Raw genomic sequence first — 18220 nt, 5'->3', positions numbered from 1 at the left:
TAAATGCTGGAGGTGAAGCGGGGTTTGGGGTGGAGGCTGGGAGCTCGCGACCCCCCAGGTAATAACCTCACGACACCCTGAGGGGTCCTGACCGCCAGTTTGAGAACCCCTGGTTTAGCAGCTGTTTGCAAACATCTCAGCCAGGCTGCAGATTGCTCTCGCATCATGTGGCACTCTACCTTTTTATTGGATGGTCTTGGGCTTACAGACGCGTTTGATGTGTCGTTGGTGGCTTCAATATAGAAAGACATCCGACTGGAGGTGCGATCTGCAACCTGGAGAAAAGGGCCAAAAGCCAGGGGGAAAACTAATTAATTAACAAACGAGAGTCAGCTGTTAGTTGTAAAAAAAAAAATGAAAAAAAAAATACAAATCTCCCCTACCATCCTCTCTCTCACACATACCCCGTAATAGAGAGGGGAGAGAAACAGTGCCAGGATTTGGAAGTCAAAGGAAAGTAATGTAAATACCTCCACCACGTGGCCTACCCAAGTATTGCATTTAGACTTTAAAGCTCTCTTAATTCATCCACTCAACAAGAGCTGTTCTTGAAGGAAATTTCAAATTTAGAACCACCAAATAAAATAACATCTGGGAGTTTCTTTCATTAAAAACAATGTCCATTTAAAAGGTGGTGAAATGGCAATACTCATCCAAGCATTGTAAATTGCTGTGATGCAAGTTTTAATAACCTGCAATGTTGTTATTAATGTGATGCAGCTTTAATAACCTGCATGTTAATTTTGTTTTAATTTGTGTAAATTAAAAAACTCCTCGAGCTGAGTTATGTTTTAGGACACAGCAAATAGGAGGAAAATTCATAAACAATTAAATACAAGTCTACACTATTAAAAACTGATATGGATGAATAAATATATCCATATAAACAACTCAAATATTCATAACCTGCAAATATGACTAGTTCTTCTCCTTTATTTTGTTTTATTTCCCTCAAGCTAGACACATAAGTCTCATTCGCTTTAACTGGAGATGCACATGCACATTGGATGGAGAACAGATTCAGAGAGCGTCTTATAATCAAGTCTGAGAACAAACCACTGCAAAAGCACTATATTACACATAATTAACATCAACAATCTATGTAATTCTGAACAAGAAAAAGAAGAAAATCAGTTTATGTTTCACTTTAATTCAATGGGTAAATTAAGGACTCAGAAAAGAAGAATTCATCACAAAAGCAGATGCTTTTGGTGCTCATACTAGCTGATGTAAAGTCTCTGTGCCGATGACGGACATCCCACCTAGCCTTTCACCTCAAGTGCACACATTCAGAACTAAACAGGAACTGTGATTTTAAAAAATGGCTGTGAAGAAATGGAATATTTTCCCTCTCGGCAACAGAAGAGCAATTCTTCTTTGTAAGATGTGTTTAACCCTCATTAGAGCCTGATCCAGCTCCCAGTGAAGTCAACGGCAGTCTCTTTCCATTGACTTGAACAAGAACTGGATCAAGCCCCTCACAAACACCTTAGGCATTGATATGTATGGATCTTTCAGAACACAAGAAAAGAATTATTAGAGACCTGAAAATATGCACATCCTGCAGTGGAGACAAAATCCATCCACCCAGAGACAAAACTCTGAAGACCTTACTTGACTTCTCTGGGACACTGAGAAAGGACTTAAATATTTGGCCCCAGAGCTTTAGCTTGCTGTTTTAGCTCCCAGGTGAGCAGCAAGGCTTTTTGGTGGCATATGCAGCATATATGAGTAGAGATGAGTCCACCCACAAAGTCTGAATCTGGGTCCTCCATCTGGGTTTTGGGTTAGACCCCATCTCTAGCTACCAAGCTTTATTTTCCTCCCTTACCTTCGATGACATGATGTTTTTGACTTCCTCATCAGTAGCAGTCTGTGTACCAGGAATATCTGGATTGCTGCAGCTCATTACCCGGCTCTGGAGAAGTCTGGACCCAACAGACACAGCTGTGGTGCGTCCAAATGTGTAATAACGAGACTCTGGCAAACTGGCACTTCCTGCTGCACCTGGTCATGGGAAGAGGTTTTTTTTTTCTTTTTTTTTTTTTTTTTTACCAGGACTGGCTATCACATTAACAACATTATGATCTCATGAAAGCCAGTTTTACTCTGTGCTCCTAAAGCAAACAGAGCAAGAACAGCATGTAGCTTCTGAAAGCCTCTCCACCAAGCTCACCTTTGATAACCTAACTAGGCACGGAGCCAGAGGATGCAGAGTTAGGGGCAGGGTGGTGAGCTGTCCGGCACAGCCCCAAGACAGAGAGCACCAGAGGAAGATCAGAGCAAAAGCTCCACATCACCAGCTTCTCTTTCCTTCCTTTCTCCTTCCACTTCCGAGACAGCCCGTTAGTTCCTTGCTGCACATTAGAATGATGTACACACATCTGGGCTCAAAACTATCTCCACCCTTGATGCAGGTGATAGAAACCGAGGGCTGGTCTACACTCAGAAATATGTCAGAATAGCTAATCAGGAATGATTATTCCGGAATAGCTGTTTTCAGTAAATTTCCAGGTGTGGATAAGCCCTGAGATTTACCACATTCCAATGTCAGCCAAATATTCAGGAAGAGCTCAGACTACACACCTGAGCAGGGGAATAACCCTCCCACACACGTCTCTTTGTGTCCAGGCATGTAGGAAAACGAAGGGTTATTCATCTGCTTACTCCCTCCCTGGAGCAGGTAGGTGGGGAATGGGTGGAGCCTGGCCCCATCCCCCTTCTCTCTTTCCAGAATAGCTGAACCAGCACACAGGGCGGAAGGAGGGAAGTAATTTCCTGCTGGTATAGATCAGAGGGGAGTCACTACCCATCCCTCTCTATTGTCCCCCAATTTGAGGGATTTTACTCCCAGAGTTACCAACATGGCACATAAATCTGGGGTCCCCTCACTCAGAAATGGAGGTTCCAGAGAGAGCAATTTACATGGAAGGAAGGAATCCCACAGCATTTTAAAGTTTCCCACCTGAACAGGTCTGTGTGTGTCTTTGTCAGACGCCATGTCCCACCTCTGGGCCATGGCAGGCTGAGAGGTATGAAACCACTACTTGGGAGCAGGGCACAGTGCCACCTGAGACTACTTCTGGGGTGGTGCAGCTTGCTCAGGGCTGCTCCTAAAGGCACCATCTTGCCCTATAGCACCCATTGCACTGTTGCCCTCTCTCCTATTTCTTGCATGGACTATACATTAAAGTACCTTTTAAATTCTGCTCCTTCTGAATACAAATGACTTTGAATGCCAGAAGCCATGCACTCCCCTGCTACCTAAAATCTGAGGGGTTGGGGCAGGTCAGGGAGAAGGGAATTACTTTACGGAGTAGGCAACAAGCATACCTAGTCTGGCAATATCTCTTTGAGGCTCTGGAAGGCGAAACACGTAGTAGACGTATGATGCCAAGAGACAGTTCCTCCCATGCTGGTCCTTGCTCAGGTCTTTACTGTTGTGAAGACTGTTCACTATTGCAACCACAGATTCAAAGGCAAACTGGGAGAAATTGGCTGTGAACCAAAGAGAAAGAATTAGTCTCAGCATTAAAGGGCATAACTTGGTTAAATCAGGGCATTCTTTGAGCAGATAACATCTAAGCCAGTCACTGTTTAATCTAGACCTTAACACAGAAACATCAGAATTGCCAGACTGGATCAGACCCAACATCCATCCAAGGCAGTATCCTCTCTCTGGCAGTGACCAGCACCAATTGCTTCACAGAAAGGTGTAAGAACCCTGCAGTTGGCAGATGTGGGCTAATCTGCTCCCCCCACATAGATCTTTTCCTGATCTGATCTCTAACAGTCAGACATTATCTTAAGCCCTGAACCACAAGGTTTAATATCCCTTCCAAAATTTGTGTTGGCATTGATTATAACTTTGGATATTTGGTTACTGATATAAATGTCAGTGTGCAGATACTGTACTTGGGTGCAGAGCATGTGCTGATTACCCGAATAAGCTGCAGGAAGCTGAACACTCCCCTATCTCAAAGTCCCATAAATACCCTCTAGAAACTAAACCAACTAATATCAAACTAGAGCCAGCCAGTTTAGCAAAATGTCTCCCATCCACCCACCCGGTTTGCTTGTGGGCCCTTTCCAATACTACTGCTATTCCGTTAGTCGAAGGCCATGCTTCAATAAGTACCTGTCTGACCAGCTATAACCATGGGCTGCACAGCCAGCTGGAAAAGTTTCTCCAGCACCAAGTGTAAAAATAAGACCAGGGGCTCAAGGCGGGAGGAATTCAAGCAAATAATGCTGAGTTTCAACTCGTGTTCCAGGGCAGCCTCTGTGATCTTCTGATCCATCACACGAATTGGGAAGGTGACTTGACTTTCCAGAGAATGACACAGAGTGAAGAATTTCTCCAGGTGGTTGTCCTGTGAATACAATCAAATTCTCGGCATGTGATGCTGGACAGTTACTGCATATTCTGTACTGCTGCAACCACAGGCAATCACAGAGCAATCGAGATGGTTGGCTAAGAAGTAAAAAACTTCACCAAAATTTGAATGGGCAACCAAGAGGTGAAGAGCTTTGTATCCCATTCACCAGTCCCCTCAGCCATCCAAGCCCCAGCAGTCTGTTTCAAATGAAGCTTATGTTGCATGTAAAAGACTGGCTGTAGATTCTTTACCTGAGTGTGAATAGATGAAACAGCCTGCACTTCTACGTTAAACACCCCCTTGTGCCCTTCGACCCATTTAATTGGAGGTGACTGTGATGGAACTTTCTGTGTTGAAGATAAAATAACAAGATGATCAGCTTAGCACTTTTTCCTGTAAGTAGCCAAATAGCAAATACTGTTTACATAGAGTGCACATAGCTTTTAAGGGTGTTTTTTAATTACAAATTAGACGTACTTCAGGTATCGCCTTTTTATTCCACATCTTTTCACTCTAAACTATTCTGCACCGGGGTTCTGGTTTGCTCTGCCAGAGAGATTGGGGTCAGTGATGCAGTTTGAATCTGTCTGGTCTCCTTTACATTAGCAATATTTCCTTACAGGCTCTGTCCTACTCCTCACTGTCTTCTTGGGGGAGGCTGATCCCTTCTTCTCCACCCTTGGAAATACCTTTCCTGAAGCCTCTAGGCAGCGACACTCCCATACACTGTGGGATAGCTGGATGTTCTGAGCCACTAAGTAGCAGGAGAGTATTAAGGGTCATATGACCCAAACCCCAAGGACGGAGCTTGTTGGAGGTCTGTAGGGCCTGCACCAGCAAGCAAGTGATTATTCTGGCACCCACAAGCAGGTGCATGACTGCAGAGCCACTTGGTTTAGGGATTTTCTTTAAAGTCTTTTTGTTGGTTGATTGGTTGGTTGATTTGTTTAAGCATGGGGAAGGGTTCCTCCAATCAAGTTAAGCAAATGTTGGAGCCTAAAATACCAACAGTGCCCTTTTAACTGAGGAAATAGTATCTATTAGTAATGTTGTTTGTTACCTCTGGAGAATGCATTGAATAGTTTAAAGGCAACTTATCCAAGGCAACAGGAAGACAATAATGTCCAGTCTGGAGACGATCATTTAATAGAATTGGCAGCCACTGAAACAGATGAGGCAAAAAGAAAGTGATATTCATTACTGCAGGAGAATATGGCTATCTATCTAGTTTGTGATAATTACAGTCAACAGAACAATGATTAGATATCGACCAGAACAGTTTTGGCTCCACAGTAATTTCTGCCAAAATCTTTGCATTTTCATTTCACTGAGAGCTACTGCAGAAGTGTCATCACGCCCCCGCCCCCACCTACAACACTTTGGATAGCTTTTAAAATATATCCTTTCTGAACAAAACAAACACAGAGCTTCCCAACTGGCATAAATTGTTCCGATGAATCCTCCTGGGAGGTTATAGAGTCCGTATATACGAAATGTCAGTGTTTCTAATTCAGAGTAGTACACATCTTGGGCGAAAGAGATCTCTGGAGTAATTCCATTGACTTCAGTAAAGTTATGCCAGGGATGAATTGAGCCCTCACAGTTGCCATCAAGATTACTTGGATCAGCATCAGAAAGATTAATCCAAATAACATTTGGATACATTGCATTCTGATGCCACTCAAGTTTGAAAGGGGGAATGCATTCAAGCATAACAGATTGGAATCATTCCTTAATTCAGTGAATGGAACCCTGAAGACAAAGAAAACTAACTGATGCCCTGATCCTGAAGACAAATGAGGAATCCATTGACTTCAGTGGGACAATTCCCATCATAAAGGTAAGTATTTGTGTCAGAGTTTGCAGGAATGGGGCCAATAAGAATAGTACAAACTTTACAACTGGTAACACAATCTTTTATTGTATATTTTGTAAAAAGTTAGGGGTAGACTCAGATCCTTCTGAAGCAGGTAAATTGACTTCCAGCTAGCTTACTATGTGGAGGTTGCATGCAAAAAGTAAGATCCATTATACACTTCATGGGTATCAATGATGCTATGGAATTTTTGTTACCGCAATGTACTGATATCCTTGGCCAACATCTCCCTTCCCTTCAGCGTTGTGAAGAGAATTTGTTCACTGACATAGTTCACCTTAGAGGTGAATGGACATAAGTGGTGCTGTATGCAGATAGCAATAGGAATGTATGAAGTCACTGGAGAGACAAAGCGGGTGAGGTAATACCTTTTATTGGACCAACTTCTGTTGGCGAGAGGGACAAGCTTTAGAGCTTACTTTCACCTTGAATGGTCCCTTGAAATATGTGTTTACTACTTATGCTAAACAATCTGTTCCACCTTGTTGTTCCACTGAGTTGTGGCACTCAGAGTACGTTATCCAGACCTGAAGAAGAGCTTTGTGTAAGCTCGAAAGCTTGTCTCTCTCACCCACAGAAGTTGGTCCAATAAAAGATATTACCTCGCCCACCTTGTCTCTCTAGTATCCTGGGACTGACATGGCTACACCACCACTGCAAACATGAAGTCACTGGAAACATTTATGTAACAAAGGGTGATTTCACAATTTGATTGCAGGCATGGGCAGCACATTGCATAGGCTGGGGAAGGTTGTACCTCCCCAAACAGCCTGGTGTGGCCCTGCCCACGCTCCTCCCAGAAGCCCTGCTTGCCCTTCCCCCTTGGCCCCAGCCCAGGCAGGCTGCTCCTCTTCAGGGAAGCATGCGGGGTCTGGGGCTAGGGCGGCTGGGACTTGGCGTGGCTGAGGCCGTGCCACCCGTCACTCGGGGCCGGGGGGAGAGATGGAGGTGCTGGGGCTGCCTGCCCTGCACTTGGTAGGGGCTGCGCGAAAGGGGGGCTTCGGCGGGGGAAGGGGTGTGAGTCTTCGGGTGGTGGGAGCGGGGCCGGCCGGGGGCTAGCCTCCCGCAGCCGGCAGTTCACGCGCTGCACATGACTGCAGGCCATAAGTTTGTAAAGCACTTTGGGATCTTCTGGATTGAAAGGAATTCTCTACATGTAAACTATTATTATACTTATCATCACTTTCCTGACTTTAAAAAAAAAATCCTTTATTGATTAAAGAAAAAAATACAGAACATTTCAATGAGCAAGCCATTTAAGTTAAGACTTATTACTCCCAACATTAGGACAAAGAAATGCATCACACAAGTGAATTACTTCATGCTTTTAACTTCTCATTTTTCTTTCTTTAAATTGACGTAGGAAAGAGCCAGTGCATGATATAAGGTCAGACTTCACTGAGACCACTCTCAGTGTGTAAAGTTAAATACCTGCAGAAGTCTTTGCAGGATCAGGGCATCTGATCCAGTCTGTGGTCTCTATCTGTGCTTGTTCATTCTTTTGATGTAGCCACAAAAGCCGTAACATTTGAATGCAGATGTGGCTGCTGGGAAGTGTTAAAATCAAGACCTATTACTCATGTCTGGAAATTGTTATAAGGGGATATATGCAGCATTGTTGTAGCCATGTTGGTCCCAGGATGACAGACACAATTTGGTCCAATAAATGATATTACCTCACCCTCCTTGTCTCTCTGATAACAAGATAGAGCGTTTTTGCCATTTTGGCTGGGGACTAAGTGAGGAAATTAGTTAGTTATTTGTACAAAAAGCCTGTGTGCACAGGAAGCTGAAGTGTAAATCACAAGTGACTTACTGAATATCCCAGGAGGGTTTCTACACATGCTCCTTGCTTTGGCTGACAGCTGATATGGTAGAATGTGAACAGTAGGTGGTGTTTTTCTGTGAGTTTAGCTGGCAGTTTAATTTTCACTTCTTCATAAAAGTCAGGAGACCTGTTTTAAAAATACCAAACACAAACATCTTGAAAGATGAAACAGGCAGGAAGGCTACCTCGCCTTTAGGGACCCAGATACGACTATGATATGAGTTGTCTAAGTCTCTAGTCAAATAGCTAGATGTATCAAGATGTGTATTAGCTAAAGTAGGCCAATGATGTACTCATAAGTAAACATAAATCTATGAATTAGCTGCCCTGCTGAAATGGAGAGAGCACATTGAGGCACCTCAGATGTCTCTTCTCTTCACGCTTGCAGAAATGCCTTCTATTAATCTTTGGTTCTGAAAACACTCATTTTAACAAAACCTAAATTCTGGGTCCAAATTCATCTGAGTGTTTCTATTTGTTTGGAACAGCTAATTCACCCAAATGAGGAATATTCTAAAGTCCCAGCACTACTTTTTACTTCTGGACATACTTCTTAACTTTCAATTAGGGAAAAACCTTGAATTTCCTTCTGAAAAATAAAACTAATTGTTATTAACATTAATATCATCATCAATAATAATACACCCCACTCGCCATGATTTCAATGAATGGGATTATTTCAATTCTGAATGGGACAAATCTTCAAAGCAATATTTGGAATCAGAAAAATATGGAATTTTACTAATCATCTGTGTGGGTTTTTAAAAGCTATGTACAGTTAAAAGCATCCCTGAGCAAATGACTGGTATTTAATATATAATAAAAAAATATTAATAATAGTACACATACTTGTTATGATATGTGATAGCTGTGTACATCTCTTGCAAAAATTCTGGACCTGAAGATTTTCCAAAAATGATCTGTGTTCAAAAATAAAAGTAATGGTGATCAGGCATATAGCTATCAGATTTTATATCACCTTTAAGAAAGATTTAAATGTTGAAAAATGACAGTATTTTATTTTATATCAGCAGGTTGTCATGAATGAGACGTACATATATTACACACCCCATTCATGACAACATGCTGATAGAAAATAGAACACTCAGATTTAAACACTTTTTTCAATACTGTATATTTAAACATCTAAAAGAAAACTTTGTTAAAAGAATGTCAAGGTTGCACAGTTTCTCCCACACAAAGATATCTAGATATCTTGGGCTGCTGAATGGAATACTCATCTGCATACAAAGATGTTTACCAGTTCTGTCTCACTGTGGATCTGTTCACTGTTCCAGTGTCAAGGTCACAGGTTCTATCCTCAGTGCTTGGATGGACCTGATATTTGTGTATTCATAGTGCACAGGATTAGTTCAGTGGGACACAGAATATAACATTCTTAACAGGTTTCTGAACCTCTGTGGATTTAACTGGTAGCGTTCCCAACATGGCACTTGCATAGAAGGCAATGTTATTCTTTTTTAAATAGAAGCTACAGAGTGTTTACTCTTTCATGTAATACATGAAGCATTAGAGAATACAGGAGGATATGTCCCTGTTCCATTCTAATTACAAGTCTCTTCTGCTGTTCCTCAGTCCTTTAGCTCCACTTCCTGATGTGAACTGCTGCATGCTTCATGAGCACTGTGATCGAAACCATTCTGGTTTCAGTGCAAGGCCCACAAAAAATCATAGCTGTGTGTGAAGCATCAGGCCACAAGTCAACCCTTCACATGCTTTGTCAGTACTGCAGCTAGCTGAGTATGCTCCACAGATGTCTGATCCTGTTATTTAGTCTATATTACCGGCATTGAACAGGTAGCATCTTCTCCACACATAAACTGAATCTTAATGGTAATGTTCCTTCCAGAGGCCAGTCGATTAGCAAAATTCAACCTCTGTGGGTAAACATAAAGGAGATTTCTGGAAGCAAAAGAAAGGAAAAGTAAATGAGTAAGGAACAATTTTTTGCTTTTGAAGAACAAAGTCCTTGGCATCGCATCGACTCGGTTCTTCTTCTCCCAATGCTGTAATTCCACCTAGAGACTGAAGGCTTTGAAAGATCTCTTTCTATCTACAGAGGTTGTTGGAAAAGGGTAAGATTTTGGTGCTGCACAATAAAGAGCGTATGTTTTGGGGTATTCCTAAAGATAAATTATGCCTTTGAGAGAGCAACCTGGCATCCCCCATTCTTCCAAAGAACCCTGTCGCCCAGCCCTTTTATTCTAGGGCTGAGAGACAAGCTAGCATGTTTGGGCCTAAGGAAATCTCCATTCTCGTGTGAGAACAAATACAAGTCCCACTCAGATACCATGGCAAAGATATACCTACATTAGTTAGCTTGCTAGACAGACAGAGAGAACAACTGTTACCAGTCCCACTGCTGGAGAATAGGAGCCAATGAAGCCCCTTGTTCCCATCACTCTTCTCAGGAGACCCTTAACTGGTATGTATGATGGAGGGATGGGGGAAATCAAGCCAGCAACTAGCCCACAATTAAAACAAATCTCTCTCTCTCTCTCTGTATATATATAATTTTTATAATTATCTATCCATATAGGACAGCAATACGCCATCTGATGGTCCTCCAAGATCTAGGAGGACCAAGGGCCACTCAGATGCTCACTGAAGATGGTAGAAGATGATAGGAGACTACATGACCAACAGGGGAGCATAGGAGCCTGTACCTTCTATGGGGAAGGAAGCTGTGAATAGGAGAGATTTAGAGGAGTTTCATTGATTTCTACTAAACAAACAAATAAACAACCAAACAAAAACTCACTTGGCTTTGACTTTCACTAGGTATTTGGTTCAAACCAACAAACAATACACACACATACACTTTTTGATCCGGGTCTGCCTAATGTTTTGTTTAGTTCAATACAAAGCCGCCTGGATGCCCGAGCTGCAATGATGTATTTCACTGATTTTTTTCTTTGTTTTAGTTTATTCTTTCATTAGACAGCAGCTGTCTGCTTTTATAGTTGCTGGCAAATAAAATTTTTTTTTAAAAATCTCGTAACACTCAGACCTAGCATTTAAAGCTTTCCTTGCCAAGGAAGGGAAAGTTCAAGGTACACTGAGTCTCAGCTAATCCTTCATTCCCCTAGCATTCCAGAACCTAGTGATATAGCTTATTGTGAGGCAATTTGATATGGAAACAAATGAAGACCATTTTCATGTAATAAAATGTGCTGATTCCGTAATAAATGAACATTCCTGCTTTATGCAATGAAACGCAAAAATCTCTATTCAGGAAAGTGAGCCTACATTGTCTGCAAATGTTAAAGAGCAAAAACAAAGCTTATAAGAACTTCTTCATAACACAAGACAAATATAGAGCATTGCTGGATAGGGCTGCTGCTTCTCTCCTACAGAGAAATTGGCTCTGAATGAAGGATATGCTCAGAGATGCAAAAAAAAGAGAATTCACTGAATAAACTCAACAATTCTGTTTCACATTTGCCAAGGTTATAACAACTCAATAGCGATAGCAGATTAACTATGGCATTTAAATAGTTTTCAGCCTGTAGTTCTTGGTGTCTGGTTTGGGGGATTTATTTTTACTAATGTTTATACACATATTTAAAAAAAAATGCAGCTCCCTCCTGGAAATGCAGTATACCTTTACAATTAACTAAGCCCCAGATCTTGCAAGCTTCTCTACATAGGCAGATCACTGCACCTGCACAAAGACCCATTGACTTTGGGGAGTGGAGGGGAGGCTATCAGAGTGGAAGAGTCTGTAGGATCAAAGCCCAAGGATACATAAGGGTACTTCACATAGGTGCTGACTCCGTGGGTGCTCTGGGGCTGGAGCACCCATGGGGAAAAAATGGTGGGTGCTGAGCACCCACCAGTAGCCCCCCTATCAGCTCCCTCCATCCCCTCAGTGCCTCCCGCCCGCCGATGGGCCCCGCGGATCAGCACCTCTCCCTACCCCAGCATCTCCTGCCCGCCGCAATCAGCTGTTTCGCAGTGTGCAGGAGGCTCTGGTGGGGAGGGGGTGGAGTGGTGATGCGGTGTGCTGGGGAGGGGGTGGAACTGGGTGGGAAGAGGCGGGGTGGGGGTGGAGTGGGGGTGGGAAAAGGCAGGGCGGGGTTGAGCAGGGGTGGGAAGAGGCAGGGTGGGGATAGGACCTTGGGGGAAGGGTGGAGGGGGGGCGGGGCGTGAGGCAGAGCCGGGGGTCGAACACCCCCCAGCACTTTGGAAAGTCGGTTCCTGTGCTTCAAAGTCCAGGCTAAAACCCTGACCCCAGTGAAGTCAATGGCAAAACTACAGTTGACTTCTGTGGGGCTGGCACAATATTGAGTTAATTACAAACAGGAAGCTGCATTTCTGCATGCTATAACAGCAGCACACTAGTCACTTCATACCACTCATTGGGCCAAATTTGCCATTCAGTTATCTGGGTGCAATCCCATTCTGAGGAAAGCCCCAACGGAGAAAAACATGGCAGTTTGTTATGAAAGTTGTTTTTATGATGGCCTGACAGCTGTGGGGGGCCTTTCTTAGCTAGGATTCTGCCACATGTTGTCAGTGTTTAACGTAGACTAATGACTATCTGGCCAGGGGGAAGCAGTGGGGAAAGGTTCCAGCAGCAGAGAGTTGCCAAAGCCTTTCCCCTCTGCCAGTCTTTCACTGTGGTGGGGAAAGGCTCCAGCAGAAGGAAGCTGCCGGAGCCTTTGTCTGCTGCCTCGAGACTTTTCTCACTGCTGGAGACTTCCTCTGCAGCAGGGAAAGACTCCAACAGCGGGGAGACATTGCACCACTCAAAACAGCAGTGTAAATAGGGAAGGCACTGCTTGGGCTGTAGAGAGCCAAGTAGGCTATGTATCTGGGTTCATCACACAGGGATCAGGTGTGTCTTTACTCGCCTAAGCAGTGTCTCACCATCTACAATAAATATTTATACATGTGCTGGGGTGAAAGGTGTCGTGTATGTACTCTACATGCTGCAGTAAAGAGCATGCAGTCTCGACATCTCTTTAGCCTCTTTGTGCCTCAGTTCCTCATCTCTATAATGGGGATGATGGTGCTTTCCTACATCACAGAGGTTTTTGTGAGGATAAATATATTATAGACTGTGAAGCAGTTTGAGATCGATTGATGAAAAGTGCTATATCTAAGAGATAAGTATTAATTATTATTATTATTAATAATAATTATTATTCTTTTGGTACAAACAAACTGAGATGTAGAAAACGTAGGTCTGTTTATCACTGTGTACTGCAATGTTTAGGGTTGCAGTACTTTGTGAGATGTAGCAGGCTTCACAGTGAAATTAAAAACACATCCCAGGTTGGTTTATCAGCTAGGGCATGCTAGACGGACTGCAGCATGTCTTAGCAGACAAACAAGTGCATGACTTGCCTTTCATTTTGCTGTGTGCCAAGTCTTGCAGAGTAATGCAATCTACCATTTACATTTTTATATGCAATTTCCACTCAGCTAGGTTCTCTCACCATGATGTTATGAAACAGCTAAGGAAAGTGCAAAATATATTGGTAACTTCTACTGAATTATGCTTGGCCGAATGACTTATTAAACAAAGGATATTATCAATATTACACCTGTCAGAGATGAAAAACACATATAGGAGAGATTGTATAATCTGTTCATTGGTTTATGGATCTGCAGCTCTATAGAGGGCGTCACAAATCCACATAATGACCCTGAGTGCTGGATTTTACATTTAGATGTGACTTAAGATGAAAGATGTGTAAAATCACGTGTAAACAGAGAGCTCTCTGCTGACTACACATATGAGGAGGCGCCAATGTATGAATTAATCCAGCAAGTACATAGATAAGGGCCAAATTCTGACCCCTTTTATGCTCATGTATCTCCACTGGTCTCACATTTGCAAACCCCACCACCACTAGGGACAGTAAAGGGCAGCATTTGGCACTAAATAGCTTGCATTCGTAAAGGGCCAGTGTGGCAAGTCCTGGTTGGTCTGTGTAAGGTCAGGAGGATAAAGGTAAATGGAGCTTCCTCCCACTATGCATGAACCAGATACAACTGGCAGCCCTCCTGAGCACAAGTGCTTCACACAGACTACGAGCCACCCCAACAGAGGGAGAGAAAACAGGGAGTCGGACATGGCTCTCTTGGACATTAAGCACTCCTGTATTCACACCCTACATACTACTGTAATAATCTTTGTACAAAATATGCCTCATGAGGTATCACTGGAAAACTAACAACTCATTGATCATTTATTTTATATTCTTCTCTGAGGTATCTGTGCAATGGGTATGAAAAGTTACAGATATATGCTAGATTTATGACTCAAGTGTGTTTAAATCAGGCATATCAGAAGGAGATGGTAAACAAGTCTGCCCCAGACAAAGCAATGTGTTTTCCCCTCCTGAGAGTCACTTCCAAAGTACTCTGAATGACAATGAGAATGTATTTACATATTGTGTAAACGGACCTCTCAAGCTAACAAGGGGTGTAGGCAAACCTCACACTAACAAGTCACGGAGAAGCCAGCATAGTGTCTATGCCCCAGCAGGAGAGAGAAGCTGGGTCTGGGTTTTACTTTTCAGAAGACTACAGTGCAAAGGGGTGGGGGTGAACCTCAGGAGATAAGCAATTGAATCAACTGATTGAATACAATATTGCTGTATTATAGAAGTGTATAGAGTGAGGTCTTTTCTGAAAGCTAATGACATACTGGTGATTAATACAACTGTGAAATGTATGTATTGACACCCTATGAGGAACTATGGATACTAAATGATATTGTGTTTTAAAGTCTGTGGCCAAACAGGGAGAAACAGGTTCCCTCCCAGACAGGAGAAAAGTAGCAATTTACCTGTCTACTCTAAGGGTATGTCTACACTACGGAATAAGGTCGAATTTATAGAAGTCGGTTTTTTAGAAATCGGTTTTATATATTCGAGTGTGTGTGTCCCCACAGAAAATGCTCTAAGTGCATTAAGTGCATTAACTCGGCGGATTGCTTCCACAGTACCGAGGCTAGAGTCGACTTCCGGAGCGTTGCACTGTGGATAGCTATCCCACAGTTCCCGCAGTCTCCGCTGCCCATTGGAATTCTGGGTTGAGATCCCAATGCCTGATGGGGCTAAAACATTGTCGCGGGTGGTTCTGGGTACATATCGTCAGGCCCCCCTTCCCTCCCTCCCTCCGTGAAAGCAAGGGCAGACAATCGTTTCGCGCCTTTTTTCCTGAGTTACCTGTGCAGACGCCATACCATGGCAAGCATGGAGCCCGCTCAGGTAACCGTCACCGTATGTCTCCTGGGTGCTGGCAGACGCGGTACGGCATTGCTACACAGTAGCAGCAACCCATTGCCTTCTGGCAGCAGACGGTACAATACGACTGGTAGCCGTCCTTGTCGTGTCCGAGGTGCTCCTGGCCACGTCGGCTGGGAGCACCTGGGCAGACATGGGCGCAGGGACTACATTTGGAGGGACTTGACCAGGTCATTCTCTTTAGTCCTGCAGTCAGTCCTATTGAACCGTCTTATGGTGAGCAGGCAGGCAATATGGATTGCTAGCAGTCGTACTGTACCATCTTCTGCCGGGCAGGCAAGAGATGACGATGGCTAGCAGTCGTATTGTACCATCTTCTGCTGGGCAGGCAAGAAATGAGGATGGCTAGCAGTCGTACTGTACCATCTTCTGCCGAGCAGCCATGAGATGTGGATGGCATGCAGTCCTTCTGCACCGTCTGCTGCCAGCCAAAGATGTAAAAGATAGATGGAGTGGATCAAAACAAGAAATAGACCAGATTTGTTTTGTACTCATTTGCTTCCCTCCCTCCCCTGTCTAGGGGACTCATTCCTCTAGGTCACACTGCAGTCACTCACAAGAGAAGGTGCAGCGAGGTAAATCTAGCCATGTATCAATCAGAGGCCAGGCTAACCTCCTTGTTCCAATAAGAACAATAACTTAGGTGCACCATTTCTTATTGGAACCCTCCGTGAAGTCCTGCCTGAAATAGTCCTTGATGTAAAGCCACCCCCTTTGTTGATTTTAGCTCCCTGAAGCCAACGCTGTAAGCCATGTCCTCAGTCGCCCCTCCCTGCGTCAGAGCAATGGCAAACAATCGTGCATCTGAGTTGAGAGTGCTGTCCAGAGCAGTCAAAATGGAGCACTCTGGGATAGCTCCCGGAGGCCAATACTGTCGAATTGTGTCCACAGTACCCCAAATTCGAGCCAGCAAGGCCGATTTAAGCGCTAATCCACTTGTCAGGGGTGGAGTAAGGAAATCGATTTTAAGAGCCCTTTAAGTCGAAATAAAGGGCTTCATCGTGTGGACGGGTGCAGGTTTACATCAATTTAATGCTGCTAAATTCGACCTAAAGTCCTAGTGTAGACCAAGGCTAAGAATTAAGCATGGTGGAATCAAAACAATGGAAGCCCCATTTACAGACAGGAAGGGAAGAACAGCATGACATCATCCTGCCTCTTGAAACAAAGCGATTGAACTTTGGAAGATACAAGCAAAGACAGAAGCCATCTTTGCATCCATCACTAGACAGACAAAAAGGAACAGAGCTCTTGCATGCTGAGAAAGATGGATCCTTCCGCCAATGAGGGGTTGAACTCTCTGGAAACTGAATATAGGTGAGAAAAAGCATTTTGAACAAAATCTGTACCTTGCTAGATTGAGTTTTAGACTTTCAGAGGCATGTTTTCACTTTTATTTGCTTGTATCCCTTTCTAACGTTATCTTTTATACTTCAACTCACTTAAAATCCTATTTTCTTTTGTTAATACATTTGTTTTATTATTAATCTAAATCTCCAGTCCTGTGTTTGAATTAAAGTGAATGTTAACTCCAGTGAGTGTGGCAAGGTGGTAGCTTTTGTGTCTTTAGAGGAACAAATGGACTTTATTATTTCTCCAAACTGCCCAGGACGGGGCAGGACATTAGAGAGTACACGGTTTGGGGAAAATTTGGGACTGGGAGTGTGTTGGGCTCACCCTGCAACTAGTAACCAAAGCTGGTGGAAGCCAAAGTGGGGCTGTAGGCAGGCCGCTGGGGTCGGAGCTGCTGAACCAGAGCTGTCTAGCACAGACACGTCAGTGTGGGACCTACATGCTTGTAAACTGGTTGTGAGCATCCCAGGCTAGGGACTCCAGCAGCAAAGCACTGTAAGGCACCCAGAGTTGCAGGGTAAGTTGTGACACTACCTCTCACTCGTCTGGAGTGCCTGCACAGTACTCAGAACACCCTCCCTACCGCAACAACCGGCAGCGAGCAGGCCATGCACGGGAGGGAGCACAGTCTCCTAAATTGTGGCCCAGCAGCATGCTCCTGTAGGGCTGGGGAACTCCCGGAGGCACTGTGTCTCCCCGGGGATCAGTGTCTCCGGGTAATGCCAGTGGGGCCGTGAAGCTGTGCCCAATGGACACATTCTGGTCTATGTGTCACAGCTACTCTTGGTTTCAATAAAAGTAGAAAAGTAACTGATACACAAGGCTGAAACATCCCCTTTCAGGGAGATCAATGCACAGAGCCATTAGACATTTGTATCTGGTGGAAAGGGTCATGAGGAAAGCAAAGGTATCCCAGTATGATTAATCTTTCCATTAAAGGCTGTATCTAGCTCTTCTAATGCAAATGCGGGAAGAGGCGAGATGGAGGTGGGGCCTTGGGGGAAGGGGTAGCTTGGGGGCAAGGCCTGGAGTAGAGTCGGAAGTTGAGTGCACACACACACTCCCCCGGCACATTGTAAAGTCGGTGCCTGGGTAAATGTGGCTCGTATATCATCTTTGGCTCCCCCAATTTTCAGAACAGTCAGGGGGCAACTTGACTCCTAGTGCAACCTCAGTGCTCTCATTTACACTTCCTTGTAACAGCCAGTAAGACTAGACAGGTAAGGGTGAATGTAGTGGGGTGGTCACCCCGCTCCTGCCCTGAAGGGGTTAAAACAGCCCTGGGAGACGGCTTCCCTGGGGGAGCCAATAGTAAAAGCAGCCCTGGAGAGGGCTGTGGCTGGAAATAAGGGGAATGAGAACAGCTGGGGGAAGCTGTGGCTAGCTCAATCAGGGCCCAGTTGTGGGCTGGGGGCCAGAAGCAAAGGAGTCTCACTCTAGTCCTGGAGTGGGAAGGACAGGCTGCCTGGGAGCAAGGTACCTGAGTCGGAGCAGTGCTGGG

The 18220-nt window shown here is 44.1% G+C and overlaps 1 protein-coding gene across 2 annotated transcripts in view; it reads right to left on the bottom strand.

Annotated features, from left to right (window-relative positions):
• The window catches only part of DOCK8 (dedicator of cytokinesis 8), a 133441-nt gene that overhangs the window by 47791 nt on the left and 67430 nt on the right, over window positions 1-18220 (bottom strand). For both annotated transcript variants that reach the window (XM_007065576.4, XM_027827861.3), the window contains 9 exons: window positions 9889-10006; window positions 8933-9003; window positions 8072-8210; window positions 5440-5541; window positions 4631-4726; window positions 4139-4373; window positions 3334-3498; window positions 1832-2007; window positions 180-275 (listed from right to left, as the gene is read on the bottom strand). In XM_007065576.4, the coding sequence (XP_007065638.3) occupies window positions 180-275; window positions 1832-2007; window positions 3334-3498; window positions 4139-4373; window positions 4631-4726; window positions 5440-5541; window positions 8072-8210; window positions 8933-9003; window positions 9889-10006 (1198 nt within the window). The remainder of the gene's footprint in view (window positions 1-179; window positions 276-1831; window positions 2008-3333; window positions 3499-4138; window positions 4374-4630; window positions 4727-5439; window positions 5542-8071; window positions 8211-8932; window positions 9004-9888; window positions 10007-18220) is intronic.

The sequence above is a fragment of the Chelonia mydas genome, chromosome 5, assembly GCF_015237465.2.
Source record: "Chelonia mydas isolate rCheMyd1 chromosome 5, rCheMyd1.pri.v2, whole genome shotgun sequence".
Classification (NCBI taxonomy): domain Eukaryota; kingdom Metazoa; phylum Chordata; order Testudines; family Cheloniidae; genus Chelonia; species Chelonia mydas.
The sequence above is the reverse complement of the archived record's forward strand: the minus strand, read 5'-3'. Positions and strand labels throughout refer to the sequence as shown.